Source organism: Pleurodeles waltl, chromosome 2_1 (assembly GCF_031143425.1).
Source record: "Pleurodeles waltl isolate 20211129_DDA chromosome 2_1, aPleWal1.hap1.20221129, whole genome shotgun sequence".
NCBI classification, from domain to species: Eukaryota; Metazoa; Chordata; class Amphibia; order Caudata; family Salamandridae; genus Pleurodeles; species Pleurodeles waltl.
This window is the reverse complement of record NC_090438.1, coordinates 711869178-711887305: the sequence shown is the minus strand read 5'-3', so window position 1 is coordinate 711887305 and position 18128 is coordinate 711869178. Positions and strand designations below refer to the sequence as shown.

The 18128-nt window shown below is 44.8% G+C and overlaps 1 protein-coding gene across 1 annotated transcript in view; it reads left to right on the top strand.

Moving 5' to 3' along the window:
* BLOC1S5 (biogenesis of lysosomal organelles complex 1 subunit 5) overlaps window positions 1–18128 on the top strand; it is a 282496-nt gene that overhangs the window by 107997 nt on the left and 156371 nt on the right. Inside the window, exon 3 of the mRNA XM_069217151.1 lies at window positions 16784–16913. Within this exon, the coding sequence (XP_069073252.1) occupies window positions 16784–16913 (130 nt within the window). The remainder of the gene's footprint in view (window positions 1–16783; window positions 16914–18128) is intronic.

Here is an 18128-nt window from a genome sequence, read left to right as displayed (position 1 = left end):
GGTGTCCCTGTGTGGAAACTAAACAACGCATCACAGTGTGCGGCCCGAGAAATCGACATACACCCCCCCTTTGTTTCCACGCTTCTCCTCCTCTGCAGCCCATTGTGGAGATTTTTCACGCGAACCAGGTACTTTGTGCTTAAGAGACTTTGTTTGCTTTAAAAAGACTTAAGACATTTTATATCACTTTTCAGTGATATCTCTACATTTACTTATTGCATCTTTGATCATTTTGACCTGCAAATATCCAGATAAATATTATATATTTTTCTAAAACACTGTGTGGTGTATTTTTGTGGTACTATATTGTGTTATTGTATGATTTATTGCACAAATACTTTACACATTGCCTTTTAAGTTAAGCCTGAGTGCTCAGTGTCAAGCTACCAGAGGGTGGGCGCAGGATAATTTGGATTGTGTGTGATTTACCCTGACTAGAGTGAGGGTCCTTGCTTGGACAGGGGGTAACCTGACTGCCAACTAAAACCCCATTTCTAACATGGCCCAAAACTTATAGTGAAGGAGGGAGAGGAAGGAGGGATTTTGGGGAGAGCGAGAGGACTAAAAGAGAGAAAGAGAAGACCGATGGATACAGAGGTGGACAGACCTAGAAGTCTAGCTGTAGCTATATGTAGCCTGAATATTTCATAGTTGTGGTGTGTAATTTCGCTCTATTTTAAAGTTCTGCTCCATTGGCTCGATTTCTGCATAGCTGTAGCTGCAGGCTTCGCTGGGTTTTCGTTCAGGGTTTTGCCACACACGACATTACAGCAAATGCTTTTACCATATAATACCTTAAACTGGAATCTAATATTCCATGAGGACAGTACGTGTGCAGAGTCGAGCGAGTACGTTCAAAGAAGAACCATAGTCCCTCTCAATCAAACCAAAACACATGGTCAGTGATACACTCTGCCACTGTCCTGCATACCAAGTGAAAGCATTTTTTTCATTCAGACTAGGGTAGGGCAACAGTGCCACACAAGTACAGCCCGATCAGGAAAAAGGCCGGATAAGCGCCACATTGACGTATTACTATTATTGTTATTATTGTTGTTGTTACTATCGTTAATATTATTGTTAATATGATTACTATTAGTGTTCTTTTTTGAAACACACGTTCGTTTTATGATTATTCTTCACATCATCTTCAGTGTCGCTTCCTGTGATGCCACTTGTGACAACGGTTACGTGACATCATCTGGTGTATCACTGCTTGTAGTGATGGTCATGCCGACCTGTTAGTGGATGAAAAAAATGTAACCTGGTCCCCATTTTGAAAGGCAGAGAACCTTTGCTGTAGTGGACAGCCCACAGCCACGGAACAATGTGTGACTGAAATACGCAAAATACGTTTACATTCCATGGAGAAAACATTTTCCCATTGGGGTAACCTTTCCTCAACATGCCAGTGGAAAATAGGGTTGTACCAATTGCTTTCCCACCCTGGGAACGGATTTGCACTTAGTATTTTCTAATTCATTTTATAGGCTAGAGATGGACCAGCAATACGTTTGTGTGTGTCCGCAAACATGAATTTGTTAGTGTTCTTTAATATGTATGCAACAGTCTATCAACTCCCCTAGTCCTTTACAACAGGTGGGTTGTCTTGGGGTCATGGGAGGGGTCAGGTACCTGCTAACCCCAGTAGTGTGACTTGGCCTCAGAATTCAGACCCTCCCTCTCCTCACCCCACGAAGGGTCGAGATTTTGGGATTATGGTCTTTTATACTCTTTTAACATGTATGTCACGTTGGCAACAAACGTTGTGTGGCACACGTGCTTCCCATGAAGTGAGATGACCCCATGAAACTTGCCCTTTCTTCGTACGTTTCTTGTCATTTGATTACTGTACAAAGGCAAGTATCCTATTAAGGTGCACAAGGAGCTATTATATAAAGATGGATTCGTATAATTGAACATGGGTCATTACAAAATGTATACAAATCCTTCGACTTGGCCAAATATTGTATCGGTGTCCCATGTCATGACATTGATGCGCTCAAATGCACTCATTTTTAATCCACTTTCGTTACATACTTTTCCACTTTGGTTGTGAACTAGATCCCTATTTTTAAAAACTCACTGGTGTGGTTTTACTAACAAATCCTGTAGAACCCGCTCCTTGCCGCTTACTCTTTTACGGATTCCATTCCCTCAATCAGAAAACATGGAAACAGTACCTCTTCCACATGGTTTATTGCACGTTCTGTACGGGGTTATTGCCATGTGACGTTAAGTAATCTATGCTCTTTTCTGTTCAATGTGAACCGTCCCTTAAGTCCCCGAACATAAAGCAGTTTAATGTATGTGAAACAAGAACCTAATAAGGCGCTGTAATGCTAAATGTTCCCACTAGATGGCAATAGTTTATTGCTTTTCTTTGGGTTTCTGACGATGCATCTTTAATATGTGTTGTTCCATGCCTTCTCTTTGCTCAAATTACAAAATCCTATATTGACATAAAAATGCTAATTATACTTCCCAGAACCTCTGTTTGCAGAGCTTCTTTTTAAAACCTGGAAGCCTGCGCATGTTCCTTCCTATGGGATACATACCGTTCCTTTTACTTTCCAACTCATTATGAATGGGCTACTAGTTGAGGCCAGGTTTTATTCCTTTTTCCGGCGTCAATTATAACCAGAATGGAAGAAGACAAATGTGCTGCTAACAATTCTAACCAAAGACTGAAAACAATTTTTTTGTTGAGAAAGGTTTATGGTGTCGGCTAGTGATGCCTTATTTTGAGCTCATATACAATTCACGTCCTTCCTTCTAGATCTCAGGAACTTTAGCTCAAAGCCTATTAAAATTGTGAAAGTTCACGTATTATGTAATGTTGGTCCAACCTAAATTTTTAGTTACAGTGCAGTGGCCCTGCTCGATGAATACGTTAACATGGAAGTGGTTATTTTCTTTAGCAAAACTGATTGGAAATTGAGTTCGTAGCTCTAGTGCGGGTTAATTGAGACCTACCAATGCAGGGGTTATCAGTCCCTTCAAGAACCATCATTCGCAGGCACATGAACTAAGGATGTCAGAGCTGCTACGAAGGCCCCCTGAAGCCCACTCACCTCAATCGTCTCCCAAATTGCTGTCGGCCCCACAGTTGGAGCAGCACTGTGGATGTTGAGTGGAAGAGGTATTTAGATCAGCGTTTCCCAAACTGTGCTTCACAATCCACTGATAAGCTGCGAGCCAGTTTTTGGTGGGTTGCAAAAGTCCAAGCCATAAATAAAGATGCCTTCAATTTTGTGTTTTATCGCCTTGTAGAGCACGACTTGTCACCCACGAGGGTATGCGGGTGCAGTTAAGGTCTCAGTCGAAGAGCCAGGTTTTCAGCATCCTACGGAACTTCTGCAGAGTATTTCAGATCCTGAGGTGCAATTCAAGGGCGCTCCAGGCTTTGGCTGCGAGGTAGGAGTAGGAGCGTCATTCTGCTCTGCTGCGTTTTATGCAGGAGTGGAGGCGATCTGGGCCGGCGTGAGGGAGGAGGAGTGAAGGCATCCGAAGGGTTTTTGGAATCTCAGGCGGAGGTTGATGTAGGTGAGTATGGAGTTGTGCAAGGCCTGGAATGCCTGGGTGAGGAGATTGAACTGGCATCTCTTCTGACCCAGGAGCTAGTGGAGTTATTAAACTTGGAGGGTGATGTGGGAATGACAAGGGAGGTCCACGATGAGTCTTGCTGCACTGTTCTGTGTTGTCTGTTCTTTGAGCTAGGTGGGTCTAGATTCCCACGTAGAGGGTGTTTCTATATTCCATTTGACTGGTGGCCAGGGCTTGGGTGATGGTGCATCTTGGAAAGGCCACATAAAAATCTTGCGTAACATGCATGATGAAGAAGCAGGAGAATGACACTGTGTTGACTTGGGACCTCATGTTGAGTTTGTTGTCCAGGATGATACCAATATTCCTGGCATGCTCAACTAGGGTTAGAGTGGACCCCAGTTTTGTGAGCCACCAGGAGGCTTCCCAGTGGGATTTGTCACTGCAGAAGATCAATACTTAGTTTTGTCTGTATTGATCTTGAGGCAGTTATTCCTCATACAATTGGTGACACTGGTCATGCATTGGTGGAAGATGGTTCTGGTAGCGGTGGAGTCTTTGGAGAGGGAGAGGATGTTGTTGGCATGGGATGTAATGTTGAGTCCGTGGGATCGGACTATGTTGGCAAGGGAGAATTTGTAGATGTTGAAGAAGGTGGGGCTGCGTGATGAGCCTCGAGGGACTCTGCAGATGATTGCTTTGGGTTTGGAGGAGAAGGGTGGAAAGTGGATGCTTATGTTGTGAAGTCTGGTGATGAGCGTGTGGTGGGAAATGGTATTGAAGGCTGCTGAGAGATCTAGTAGGATAAGGTCAGCTCTCTTTCCTTTGTTGAAGGGAGCCCAGATGTTGACTGTGGTCACAATCAAGGCTGTGTTGGTGCTGTGGTTGCTCTGTATTGGGAGTTGTCCATTAGGTGATGAGTTGGTGGTTGATGGCTTTTTCTATTACTTTGGCCAGAAAAGGGAGCAGGGAGAAGGGTCTGTAGTTGCTGTGTTCATGGCGGTCTGCTGAAAGTTTTTTTTTTAGTAGGGATTTGATTTCAGCGTGCTTCCAGCCTTCCAGGAAGGTAGCAGAATCCAGTGAGGTGTTGAGTAGGGTGGAAAGTTTGAGGCTGATCCTGGATGCTCCTACGTTAAGGATGTGGTGGGGGCATGGGTTGCACGGTGCCCCTGAGTGGATGAAATTTGCGATGGTGATTGTGTCCCAAGTGGTGAGGTGGTTCCAGGTGGTTAGCCTTGGGATGGTTGTATTTATGGAGGTATGGCCCTTGTAAAAGTCTTGAAGCTTGAGTTGGGGGTCGAAGTTTAGATTTTTGGCAGTTTTGTTGTGGAAGAAATCTGCCAGGCTGTTGCGTAGGTCTTTAGAGTGAGAGATGTTGCTTGTCACCATTGCCACCTTGGTGAATTCCTTGACTATGCAGAAGAGCTCTTTACTGTCATTGGTGTTAGCTTTGATGCAAAATACCAGGGCTTTTTTTTTTTTTTCATCTCACATAGTTGTCAGAGGTATAGGTGCTGATCTATAGGTTGGGCTGTCGGCTGGGTTTTTATTGGTGCACCACCTTCTCATGAGGGGCTTGCAGTGGCACTTTGCTGTCCTGAGGTCCTCTGTGTTCCAGCTGGCTTGCTTGTTGGAGCTTCTGTGTTTCTTGTTCTTGATGGGGGCAACAATGTCAGCGCAGTCAGTGATCCAGGTGTTGAAGCTTCTTACGTCCTGGTTCATGTTGTGGTGTGTGGGAGGGTTGAGGGTGAGGGTGTTGGTCCATCTGGTCTCTCAGGCCTTGTTCCAGCTGCGACGCGCAGCTTTGGGTTGGTTTGGGGTGGAGGTCATGAGGGTCATGACGATGAAGTGAAAGATTGAGTGATTGGTCCATGTGAAGTCGATGGTGTGGCTATATTTGATGCGGAAGATGAAGGTAAGTATGGGGTTGAGCTTGTGTCCTGCGATGTGTGTGGGGTCATGTACGAGTTGAGTGAGGCCCATGTTGTTCAGACTGTCGAAGGTTGGCTCGGGTTACAATTGGTTATGTTGTTGAGGTGGAAGTTGAGGTCACCCAGGAACATGTAGTCCTTAGAGATGGTGGTGAGGGTGGCGATGAATTAAGTGATGGGGTTGCAGAAGGTGGTTCGAGATCCCAGTGGACCGTATGCGAGGGTTCCCCTAGTGGTGGATTTCTCACCCATTTGAATAGTGAAGTTTAGGTGTTTCATTGCGGGGACGGTGTTGTCAGTTATGGTGGAGGATTTGATTGGATTTCTGTGGATGATAATTCCTCCATCTGGCTTGTTGAGGTGGTCATGGTAGGTGATTCTTTATCCTGCTGGTATGGCGGTGGCGATGTCAGGGGCTGATGCAGGGTATAGCCAGGTCACAATTAGGAAGACTGTGCCAGGCACAAGTGTGTTGATAGGATCCAAGACCTAAGTGACGTGTTTGCTGGATGAGTATTGAGGAGGGAGTTTTCGAGCTGGTGGTAGGTAGCTGGTGTTGGACATCAAGTGCAATGGGTGTTGCTGAGAGGGGTGGGGGCATGCATGTTATGGTAGGTGAAGTGGTAGAGGATGCTTGCGTAAGGTCATACGGTGGAGTGTGGTGGACCACGGAGGCAGTGTTCATGACTGCGTCCAGGGTTGAGGGCACAGAGGGCAGAAGAAGTGTAGCTGTGAGTGGCAGTTGGACCAGGATTGCTGGCACTAGGCTTATTCCAAGCGTGAACAGGTGCAGATGGGCCCAGCCATCTCATCGCATGTGTTGTGCTTCAGAGATGGAGGTCAGATGTCTGGCTGTGTCTCCTAACAAATTGCTGCTTTTTTAAACATGAGCATAGCTGTTTGCAAACTCCTCTCATTTTGCAGACAGAGAAAGAAAACTAATGTGAATTATGTGGCAGTCTTGCTGGGTACAGGGAATGTGAAAGGAAAGGCTGTAGGGTGGCATTTTTACTTAACACGCAACAAAATGTAAAAAGCTGTTAATGAACTGTACACATTCCGCAGTTAGGAAAGAAAAAATGAAGCACATTTTTGTAATTCTGAAGTGTGATGGAAGCGAAGATTTTAATAGGATCAGAACAGATCAAAACACTTTACTTGGTGATGCTCAAATGATAAATATTCACTGAAACCCGATTTCCTCACTTTATCATTTGTGAGCAATGTAGTTTTATCAGTAAAACTGCATGTCTGCAAATTTAGAGGCCATTTCAATGTAAATGACAGTGCGCTACCAATCAATGCATTAGTCACATTAAATATTAAATATTCACCTGACTAATGTTCATTAAAGATAGGTGATTCACAAACGTTTTTCATAGTTATAGCAAATTTGGGATGCATCGATCTAGAGGATAGGGACTGCTGACTGCAGAACAAAGGGGGACTCAGAAACGTCACAGAAGAGCAGGGGTGGTGGAGAAAGGACAATACGAGTGGGAGGGAAAATGTTTGAGTGAGGGGGAAGAAAAGATATAAAGCCTGAGGGTGAAATGGAATCATAGGGTAAAATGATGAGTGGGCTCTTATGCTCACATTGTCCATGAGCATGAGGGACTGTCACTGGTGGAAAATAGGATCTGACACTAGTAGGCAAAGTGACGAGCAAACTATGATTCTGAGCGATGAGACGCGATAGCGGTCAGTGGGTTAAAGTCATATTGGTGAACATTGTGAGGGTCTAGCGCTGTTTGATTTGTGTTTAGCTGGCACTGAGGAGCATTGTAAGCAGCTAGCATGGATGGGCAGTGCTACAAGATGGTGCTGGTGGGTATTATGAAGAGCAGGCACTAGTGGAAATAGGAAGGAGCTGGCACCAATGAGCAGACTGAAAAAGAGATTCTTGCTTTGTGAGAAGATGACACTGATGTACAGTGTGGCGATTTGGTGTTGGGTGACAGTGTAAGAATCATGATCTGTTGGGCCTTGTGAAGAGATGGCACCGATAGGCATAATAGGTTGCCGGTGTGCAGCATAAGGAGTTGACCTCAGTAGGTAGTGCAAGAAAAAGTAAATGATGGGCACTGTGAAAACCATGATTTGTGAACTGTTTAAGAAGCTCACATTGAAATGCACTGTGAGAAACTGGAGGGCTGTGCTATTAGCTTCAACTATTAAATAGAAAAGAATGAGGAGTTGACCATGAAAGGCAGTGTTGGAAGTCCTCATTGCTAGTCAGTGTGAGGAGCTGACACTGGTCACAAGTGTGAAGAGCAGGCACCGGTGAGCAATGTGAGAGGATGTCAAATGTATGTGGAATGAAGAAACAGCACTATTTTACAAAACAAGCAGGAGTGTTGCTTCAAGAGATGCTCTTGCTAGCTGCTGATGTCCCCAGATTGAGCTTTTTTTCTTTGCAATATCACTCAATGTCACATTCTAAAAGAGGGGTGACAGTACTGTTCAGAGTGGGAACTAGATTTTTGTGGAAATCAACATGTAAAGATTGTTGGAAGGGGGCGCCAGAGAGCCTGGCTGCAAGATGGCTGTAGTCTACTACGACTCCTCTGGCTGTGGAATTAATCCAGCATTCCTCCCTGCTGTGAGGGTGCTTCTCTTTTAACCAATGCCCCACATTAGCTGCTGACATTTGAGGTGCACTGCCGAGATCCTCCTCTCCCCGCTATGAGACTGCTGAATAGCATCTGACTCTGCCAGCTCGAGCTGCGACCTAGACAGGCAATGCGGAGGCGAAGAGGTTGTGGGCCAGCCTTGCTGCCTGCCTCTCCCTTGGCCAGGGTCTTTTTCCTCTGAGCCCTTGGCTTGGAAGTGGTCCCGAGCAGTGGGCCCTGATGCGGGGGTTTGCCGGGAGAGGCAGTGGGCCCAGCGCACCTGGGTGATTTGACTGCCTAGCTGCACACTAATGCGGCCGCGGAGATAGGCTGTAAGATGAAAGACCACATTTGCAAATACTAAAGTGGTAAAATCAATCACTCCAATGGCTGGTACTGAGGGATACCCCCGCAAAAATAATTAATTGACGCTTCGTAGTTGCACCAAATTAACTTTTCACTTGTTGCAGTGTGGGAGCTTGTGGGTACGTCCAGGCACATCCGGTGCCTGTTTTGTGACGGTTTGCTATGCCCGATTGAAGTTAAGGCAACAGCCCGGAGCCTGCATGATAGACCTCTCTCGCCCGACTTAGTAATGTGGCCCTAACGCCATACCTGTTCTCCTTTGTTTCCTCCAGGCCACCCAATCTAGTGCCTAGTGAGTTGTACGCCTGGACATTTGGTGGCCCCAAGGGATGTTCCTGATGTGTTGAACGATTGTTGGGATGTTAAAATTAGTGTTGCGGGGACTAGGAATATTCAACCAGTTGGTTGGGTTGAAATGAGTGCTGGGTGAGTTGCACATTGTTTTTTCCCAGTTTGCCTCACGCCTTTTGCACTCCTCCGTGTTGAAACGTTTATATTTAACATTCTACACATGCAGGTCACAATTTCCCCATATGCAGTGCATTACCTCCATGCCCCCTCTGCACCGGATTGCGGCTACTACATGCCTAACCAGGAACATCCATGTGCGCAATGACAGACGCAAGGCGCGAGTGGTCAGTGACTACCTCAACAAACTCCACATAGTTATGAGCAGCGCCAGGAGGAAGCAGATGTCTGAGGCAACTCTCCCTCACCTTCAGGTTGAATTGGCTACTGAGCGACATGCCTCCCTGTACTCCAGTTACTCACAGGGCAAGGCCATCCTAATCCGGGAAAAGGCTGTAGTGGTGTACACATTAGGCGCTCTGCCACACAGAGGATAGATTTGTCACAATACAGGGCTCAGCTTTCCCGTAACTCTGGCCTCAATATAACGCACTAATGTGGGCCTCCCTAACTTCTTCGCAGAACTTTAGTGCATGATCACTAATATGGGACCTGGGACGATACTCCAGTGAAGAATTTAACGTGATACTGGACCAATTTGCTGACATGTCCAGTGACACTAGACGCTCTCATCAAGGTGCTACCGCCCAACTACACACACTCATGCAGGGTAGCGACCTTCACAACATATGGTGACTGAATGATGCCAACAGCGCTGAAGGCGTATGCATCACTTCCATGCATAACACTTGGTGCAGAATAGACTACTGTCTATTTACACGAGAAGCAGTTACTTGGACCGCCAGCATAACCCACCTCTCAAGTACCCTGTCAGGCCATGCCCCAGTTCTACTGGAAGCTCCCCTCCCTCTCTCCGAAAACACACACTAACACCAGGACCGTCTCCTTGAGGCTTGTCCCACATGTGCTTCTACACCCTATATTTCGAAACAAGACCCGAACAGATATAATTGAATATTTTACTGATAAAGAGTAGTCAGTTGTCTTCCCAATCCACATTATGGAAGCTTTCAAAGATGTTCTCCGCAGGGCTTGCGTGACCAAGCAGTCATCTGCTCATGCAGCTGACCTGTCTAGAAATTGACATTTGAGATCTTGTATATTTTAAAATTGGGGACCCAAAGACGCTTGCTGATGTTGGAATATGAAGAGGCAGCGATCAGAGAGACTCACTTCTTGGGTAAGGAAACAACAGCCAGATGCTACGGGGAGTGAGACCGGTCAGGCAAAACACTAGCGGGACTCCATCGGAAGCCCTGGATCAGTGCAAACATTACAGAACTCAAGGACAACGAGCAGTCCATTCATACAAGACCTGATCAGATTAAATGTGCCATAACTGACTTGTATACAGACTTGTACCTCACATCGAGACTTATACCTCACATTGTCAGTCACAGATATGGGCACTCTGCATGCATTCCTCTACACGATTCAAATGCTCTGGTTGGAAGATTCACACCATCTATACCTGTATGTGTCCTTGGGCACTAGGCCTGGACAGACTTACAGTGTTCTTCTACAAGAAATATGCTCCACTCCTGGCTCCTCATTTGTTGGATGTATGAGGAATCCCTATCACTTGGCACACTACCACCAAACTGAACGTGCAGCTGTCATGCACTTCATATTATGATAAGTCTGCATGTTTAGGGCAGAAGAACCAGCGAATGTGGGAGTCTGGGTCAAACCCTCATAGTTTGGCAGCTTTCGACCTAACTCTTGGCTAGTCCGCAGTGCCTCACCCAATCCTGGAAAGGAAAAGGTAATTTGTGGCAACCTAAACCTGACACTATAACTCCTCAGGGAAGTTGTGGAAACAGAGTATACCCCTTTCACTCAGTTACTCAGTGACTTACACATGTAGGACACAAAATGCAAACTGGATTTCATTACATTTACTGAAGCAATTGAATCTTAGTGTAAAATGTTTGAGCTGCGATAATAAGGGAGATGAAACACAGTATGGTAATCATCATTACAACCAAGGTAAAGAAGATAAACAACTCTGCCATTTTGAATGATTCTAGAAAGTCTAGAGATTCCTGCCTTAACCCTATTTCTAGATCTAAGAGCATAGTGGTGGTAACCCTTGTGCCTGTCCGGATCCAACAGAGTAGCCCCAACCCCATACCTGAAGAGTATAGCAGGGGTCTGTCTGTTGTCTGGATGGCACTCCTCTCTGGAAGTTGAAGCACCAATATCAGCAAAGCTGTCTGTAGCGTGGTACGTAACCCAGGGCGGTCTTTATTGGAATGCTCTCTGCCCTCCTTAGGTCTATGTGTTGTTTATATAATAACCCATACATGATTCGAAGAACAGGCCTGACGTACTGATGTGTCTAGTTGTCAAGAACTGGCTCCTGGGCTTGCACAAGTTTGTATATCATGTACATGGCAGCCTTGGACAAGGTACAGAGTGCATGTTGTACAACAACTGATAAAATGTTCAGGGTGAGCTCTGTCTTGTTAGGAAGAGGCAGCTGATTAAAATATAAAAACAACTAGCTAAAAGCAGGCTGTGCTAAAAAACAAAAAATGAAAATAAATAAAATAATGTATGTGAGGGTAAGGGGCACAGGCCATGAGCAGGAGGCTAAAATAAGAATGTCCAATCTAGGTGCTAAAGGGGTCCTACAAAACAAACAGCAAACAGATGTGACTCCTACATACTGCTATTGATCAATGTTGATAACAAAATATTTGTGAAACTAATCGCTAACTCCCTGATACCCATTCTACCAGATATAATCCAACCTGACCAATCCGGTTTCGTTCCAGGCAGCTTCACAGCACACAACCTCCATACCATGTTCACACTCATGCATGAGATTAACTCCCAGCTTAGCCCAGCCGCTGTCTTATGTGACACCACCACGGCGTTCAGTTTCCTGGAATGGCCATATCTTTTCCAGCTCCTTACACTCCTTGGGATCAGTGTCCAATTCCTGCATCTGATGAATTACTTTACACCTCCCCCAATGTGTGATTACGCTTTAATGGTGAGACTGCTACCTCATTCTATGTGTCCAGGCGCACTAGACAGGGGTGGCCTCTGTTATATGGATTCTCTTCCCGATAGCAATGGAACCCCTGGCAGCTAGGCGATGTCAGCCCTCATACAGAGGACTTGATTCACTGCTAGGAGGATTCTGGTATCCATGTATGTGGACAAAGTTGTACTCTACACTTGTGGCCCTCTGATCAATCTTTCCCCAGTAATACAGCAGGTGATCCACTTTGGTGGACACACTGGGATCTTCATTAACTGGTTCATATTCATTTTGCTCTCCCTCACCCCAGCCACGGGCCAATTAGACTCAAAATACCCACTTCAATGACCAACAGAGCTGGTACGCTATCTAGTTATATTGCTAAGCAGGAATACTGACAAACTCTGGAGGGTGAATTATGGCAAGGTCATGACCAGGCTGGAAGAATGTAGACCGGTGTGGAGTAGACTTCCTTTATCCATGACAGGAAGGATTGCCATTGATAAAAATATTATTCTTCCTAAATTCCTCTACTTGTTTATCAACATCCCTATTCCTCTAATTGGACACTTTCTAAAATGACTTCGCTCCAACTTGTTGGCTCTGGCATAGGCAGCAGGCAGCCAAGATTTGCATGGGAACTACTGACCCCACACTTCCAGCGGGGTGGGTTGAGTGCCCCCGAATTGAATCTATGCTTTGGCTGTGTTCAAGCCCAATTTGTACACTTTTGTCTACACTTTTTGTCTACAGCTGCATACTACTATAAAAACTGACAGTGCGGCCCCTTGCCTGCCCGCTGGACACTGCACTACCAGCTGGGAGGGGGTCCCCAAACTGAGATAGACACAGTGGCCTGCACACTGTAAGTGTGGTTTGGCCTGCGACGACGGGCTCACATCAATTGTTTCTACACATCCAACAAACCTTTAGCAAAAACCCTATGCTCCTCCTCATGAATGATAATGGCATTCTGGCAGATGTTTATAAAGTTCTTGACTTGATTATGGGCCATTACCCACAGCAGACACAACAGGATGCCGTATTGGGCTACCTGAAATAGATACTCCCCACCCCCTGAGGCTCGCAACTGACTGCAATGTTATTCCTTCTGGGTAAACACAGAGTGGCCATACACATGGTATGGCCTTTGGCGGGTTGTTTTTCAGATCAGTCTCTGTGTGAATTCAAGTGGAGCATGTGTTTTATAATTTCTGTGTTTTTTTTATTGATCAAAACATACTGCCATGAGTAGTTGGTGATACGTTTATACAAGTTTCACTGGTCAGATAGCACAAATTGCATGATGTGACCCAATTGGTGATATTGATACACTTTCTAGATCTTCCAGGACACGGCCAGAGAATAACCTTTCTAGACCCCCTGGCACTAAAGACACTGGAGAGAAAGCCAGTTGAACTGCAACCACCCTGCAACCCACTGAGCAGTACTTGAGTCAGATGCATTTCTGGTAATGATCAGTTCTATAAATTATTACAGGGATAATTAGTGGAACACAAACCCTCTTTTATAGTAGAAAGATACACAAAAACACTAGGAAACACACATATATATATGTGTGTACATCATGTCTATTTGTGTAGCTCACTAATCACCTGTGAGGGTATCCAAATGCATGAGCAGGTTTGTAGGGGTGTGCTCCATGAAGAGTTATTTGAAGAGCCAGCTATTCAGGCTGTAGCAGAACTCAAGAAGCGAGGAGGAGGATCTGATGTGGTAAATTGTTCCTTGCTTTGGACACGATATATGAAATAACCGGCCTCCTGCTCAGTTTTTGTCAATGCGGTTGGTATATACAAGTGATCGTGAGGCTTGAGCTTAGGTTCCTTGGGAGCTGGTGAAAGGGTATGCGGCTGTTCAAGTATGCTGGTCCAGTGTTGTGCAAAGCTCTGTATTTGTGCATGAGGAGTTTTAATTGGCTGCGTTTGTGAATGGGGTGCCTCTGACATTCTCTGAGGTAGTTTGAGATGCAGCTGTAGCGTGGGAGGTTGAGTACGAGTCCTGCGGTAGCATTCTGGATGGTCTGAAGTCTGTGCGGGAGCTGCTTGTAGAATCCAGGCTAGAGTGCATTGTGTAGTTGAGTCTGCTTGTGATGAGCGCTTGCATGACGTTTCGTCTGGTGTGGTGTAGCAGCTATTTGAAGATCTTTCAAAGCATATGAATGATGTAGAAGCAGGCAGCACTCACTGTGTTCACTTGTGTCATCATGTTGAGCTTGTTGTCCAGGATGATCCTCAGATTTCTGGTGTGGCCGGTGGGTGATGGTTTTGGTCCTAGCTCAGTCGGCCATTAAAGTGGGATTCCTTCACTTCTATCTCGTTAGAACTGAGTTTTAAGCAGGTGGTTCTCCCCCACTAAGCTTCCGCGTTCATGCAGTTGTTGAAATTGGTTCTGGTCGTGGTTGATCTTGTCTGTCAGAGAGGACAAGTTGTGTGTCATCGACGTAGAAGATAATGGTGATGCCTTGGAACCCGATGATGTTGGCGAGTGGTGTCATGTAGACATGGAACAGGGTCAGCCTGACAGACGATCCCTGGGGGACTCAGCAGATTAGGTTCTTGGTCTTTGATTTGAAGGGTGGCATTGGATTCCGATCTCGTAGAGTCTTCTGATGAATGTGTTGTGGGAGGCTGTGTTGAATGCCACAGAGAAGTTGATGAGGTTGAGGGCTGCAGTTTCTCCTCAGTCTAGAATGGTCCAGATGTCACTGGTGACTGCGATGAGTGCAATTTCGGCACTATGGTTGTTTTCTGAATCCTGATTGAGTGTTATCCAGTAAGTGGTATAGTTTGAGGTGGCTTGTGAGTTGCTTGTTGATGGCCTTCTCTATGACTCTGGCTGGGTAGGGGTGCAGGGAGATAGGTTGGATGTTGCTCATTAGGCTTGAGTCAGCTGACTGCTTTGTGAAGAGGACTTTGACCACAGCATGTTTCTAGTCTTCCGGGAGTGTGGCGGATGTGATGGAGATGTTGATGATGTGGCTGAGGATGATGCTAGCAGGTGATGCTCTAAGGTTGGAAACGTGGTGGGGCCATCGGTCTGTTGGGGCCCCACAGAGTGGATGGTTGCATGACTCACTGTGTCTTCTTTGGTGAGAGCTTTCCAGGTGACTGTCTTAGGTCTGGTTGGTGTGTGAAGTTGCTGTAGATGTTTGCAATTTTGCTGTGGAAGTAGGTTGATATTTTAAAGATTTGTTTTAAAATCAAATTCCTATCCCACTGCACAAAATATGAGTAATAACTGTGTTGAAAAAAGACAAACAGCACAGTAGCTGCAACATTTACAAGAAGTGTGAACAGCAGAAACTATTGCAACATATTGGCTTTGTAAATTTAAATCAATCCCATCCATGTATGTTTGGGTGGACACTAAAAATAAAGACAAAACAATGTATAAACATGGCTTATAAGTAGGCCTGGTCAAAATGTAAAATGTTTACATTACTCTTTTGACAACACAAAATGCATCCTTGGGTCCATTTTGGACACAAGTTGCATTTTGCACTAGGAAATAGCACTAAATGGTGGGTTAAACTCCTTGCATAATTTTCCTGTAATTTTCATAACTATGCTACAGCTGATTACTGCTGTTGTGCCTACCCCTACTTATAAGTATTATGATCAACTGTTTTCAGTTATGTATGCCACACTGACGCTAACTGGATTAATGTTTCTAATCATTTTCACTACACCATGTTCATCTGTGTTCCACACTTTCTTAGTAAACATTTCACTAGCGAAGCCATGTTCATGATTTTTTTTTCTCACTGGTTTTAGAGTTGAGTTTGCAACCCCCTGAATGGGGGTTGCATTGATGAATTGGGATTTAAATAGCAATATTATTGTTGATTCATCATCAACTCGTATTAAAACATTTTCAAATATGATTTAAATCAAGGAAGTAAAAAACATTAAAATCAGGTGTTGAACAATTGTCAAAGTGACAGAAGCAATAGCACCAATAAGGTAAATAAATGTAAAATGGCAACACAAGGTCTTTTGACACATCTAAGTGGTGCAAGAAATGGGTTTATCCTTATCCCATGAGGAAAAATAATTCCGTCATATAGCTTGTAAGAAAGTGGGTAATTAGCTGTGCAGGATGTGAGGCCTGTGCAAGCAATATGTTCACAATTTTCTCCTACTGGGAACCAAGCATCCCATTGTAACACTAGACTCTCTCAGGCCTACGAGGGATTTGGGGGGGGGGGCGAATAATTATCATTTGCTGGTACGCAGTAATAACATTCAATAAATGATTGTCCAGTCAGTGTTTCTTTCTTTGAAAAAGGTAAAGTGCATTTTAAAAAGCTAAAAACCATAGAATTAAGTGACTAAGCATGAGCTACACACTATAAGCCTCTTAAACATGCAGTGCACCTGATCTCATATATGAAGTTGTTGATAACATTCTTGATTTGAATCTACAGATTCTTGAGATCTGCTTAACTTTACAGTTTTCCCACCTGCCTCCTCCAAGTAGGTTCCAAGTCATTCGACTGAGAATCTGTGAGTGGGGGCAGGAAATGAAACATAGAAGAGAACCCTCATGCATGTGAGAAGATATGTTATTTATAAACGCCTCACTGCTTTTAAAATTCATCTATATATATATATATATATATATATATATATCTCTCTCTCTCTCTCTCTTATATATATATATCTCTCTCTCTCTCTCTCTCTCTCTCTCTCTCTCCCTCTCCCTCTCCCTCTCCCTCTCCCTCTCCCTCTCCCTCTCCCTCTCCCTCTCCCTCTCCCTCTCCCTCCCTCCCTCCCTCCCCTCACTGAACCCTTTCCGTCCCCGAGACCACTCACTCTCCTGCCTGTTTTATATACAACATGCGGTAGGGGAAAATATTAATTGTATTTCCCATTTGTCAACAGGAGAAGCGAGGTTTTCGTGAAATGAGAGTTCTTGAGAATGTAAAGAATTCGACATCCGAGGCGAATGATCAAACTCTGCCAAGCTGTAAGAAGGCAATGCAGGACAACCTTAACAGAGCTCTCCAGACATGTAAGCCAAGCAGTACTTTTAATTGGTGTTAAAATGTACTCCGTTATGCTGCCTTAGTTGAAATCTAACACATGATCCCTCTGACCTTTGGTTTCATGTCGCCTCCCAATTAGCAATACAGTGTCACAGAAAAAAGCACCAATCGTTTTTACTGCCTGTTACTGTTATCATTCCAAGTTGTAATAGCAGCATTCGAGTAGCGTTTTCAAGCCCATTTACTCAGTTTATTGTGATGTGTTCATGATGCTCCTGGCCGTGCTACGCATTTGACTCCTTCCGATTGCCATATTGCACTCACTGGTTAGTACATTGTGAAGTTCACACACTCAGGGGCCAATTCGCAACTCTTTTGCACACTTAAGTTTAACTGAGATGATCAACAAAGACTTTATACATTTAAATCTGATGTACAGACTTCGGAATGGTGCCTATTTAACTTCACTGGATGCAGCTACAGTTGCACATACTACTGGTATGATTGAATTGCAGCAAGTTTGGGCGAAATTGTTGGTGTTTCTGGATGAGGCGCACACCTGTATATTTGTGATCATTCACGTACACCTTTCAGGTAGTTTCCCACATAAATTTGATCCCATCATTGACAGGAGTAAGTGTGTTTCTAGTGTGCAGATCAGGAGGGAGATTTACCATATTTAAATGAATTGAAGCCAAGGGGGCTCTCCGTGTGGGACAAATATTTTTCCTGTGAATAGTGGGAAAAAAACACATTTGCATCACATTTATGAATGCAAAGATTTTGACTTGGGAGTTTTTAATAAATTCATTTTGGATTCATCTCCTTGTTTCTTTTACCACGATTAGATTGCCTTTAATTTTAAGTTTAGTGGAGCAATATTCCCAGTTAGGATACTTACAAATGTCTCAGTGTTTCTGCACCAGGATTCACCAGGTGTCAGACTACCAGGCAAGATTTTACCAGCAACAAAATCCCGACAAGTAAAGTAGCATGAGGCTTGGGATATCTAACCCCTGTTCAAGGCACCGGGGAGCACAGAACGCTCCCCGCTTGACTCCAGCCTTCCCCATCCCTGATGAAGTGGTAGCAGACTACTCTTTCTATAGAACTCTGCCGCTTCACTGCCACCCAGCAGCTGCCTGACGAATGTTGGTGCGGTCATCAGTCTCTCTCTCTCTCTCTCTCTCACACATGCACACCCCTCTCCCCCCTTTTCCTGTCTCCATTGAGGCAGTGAT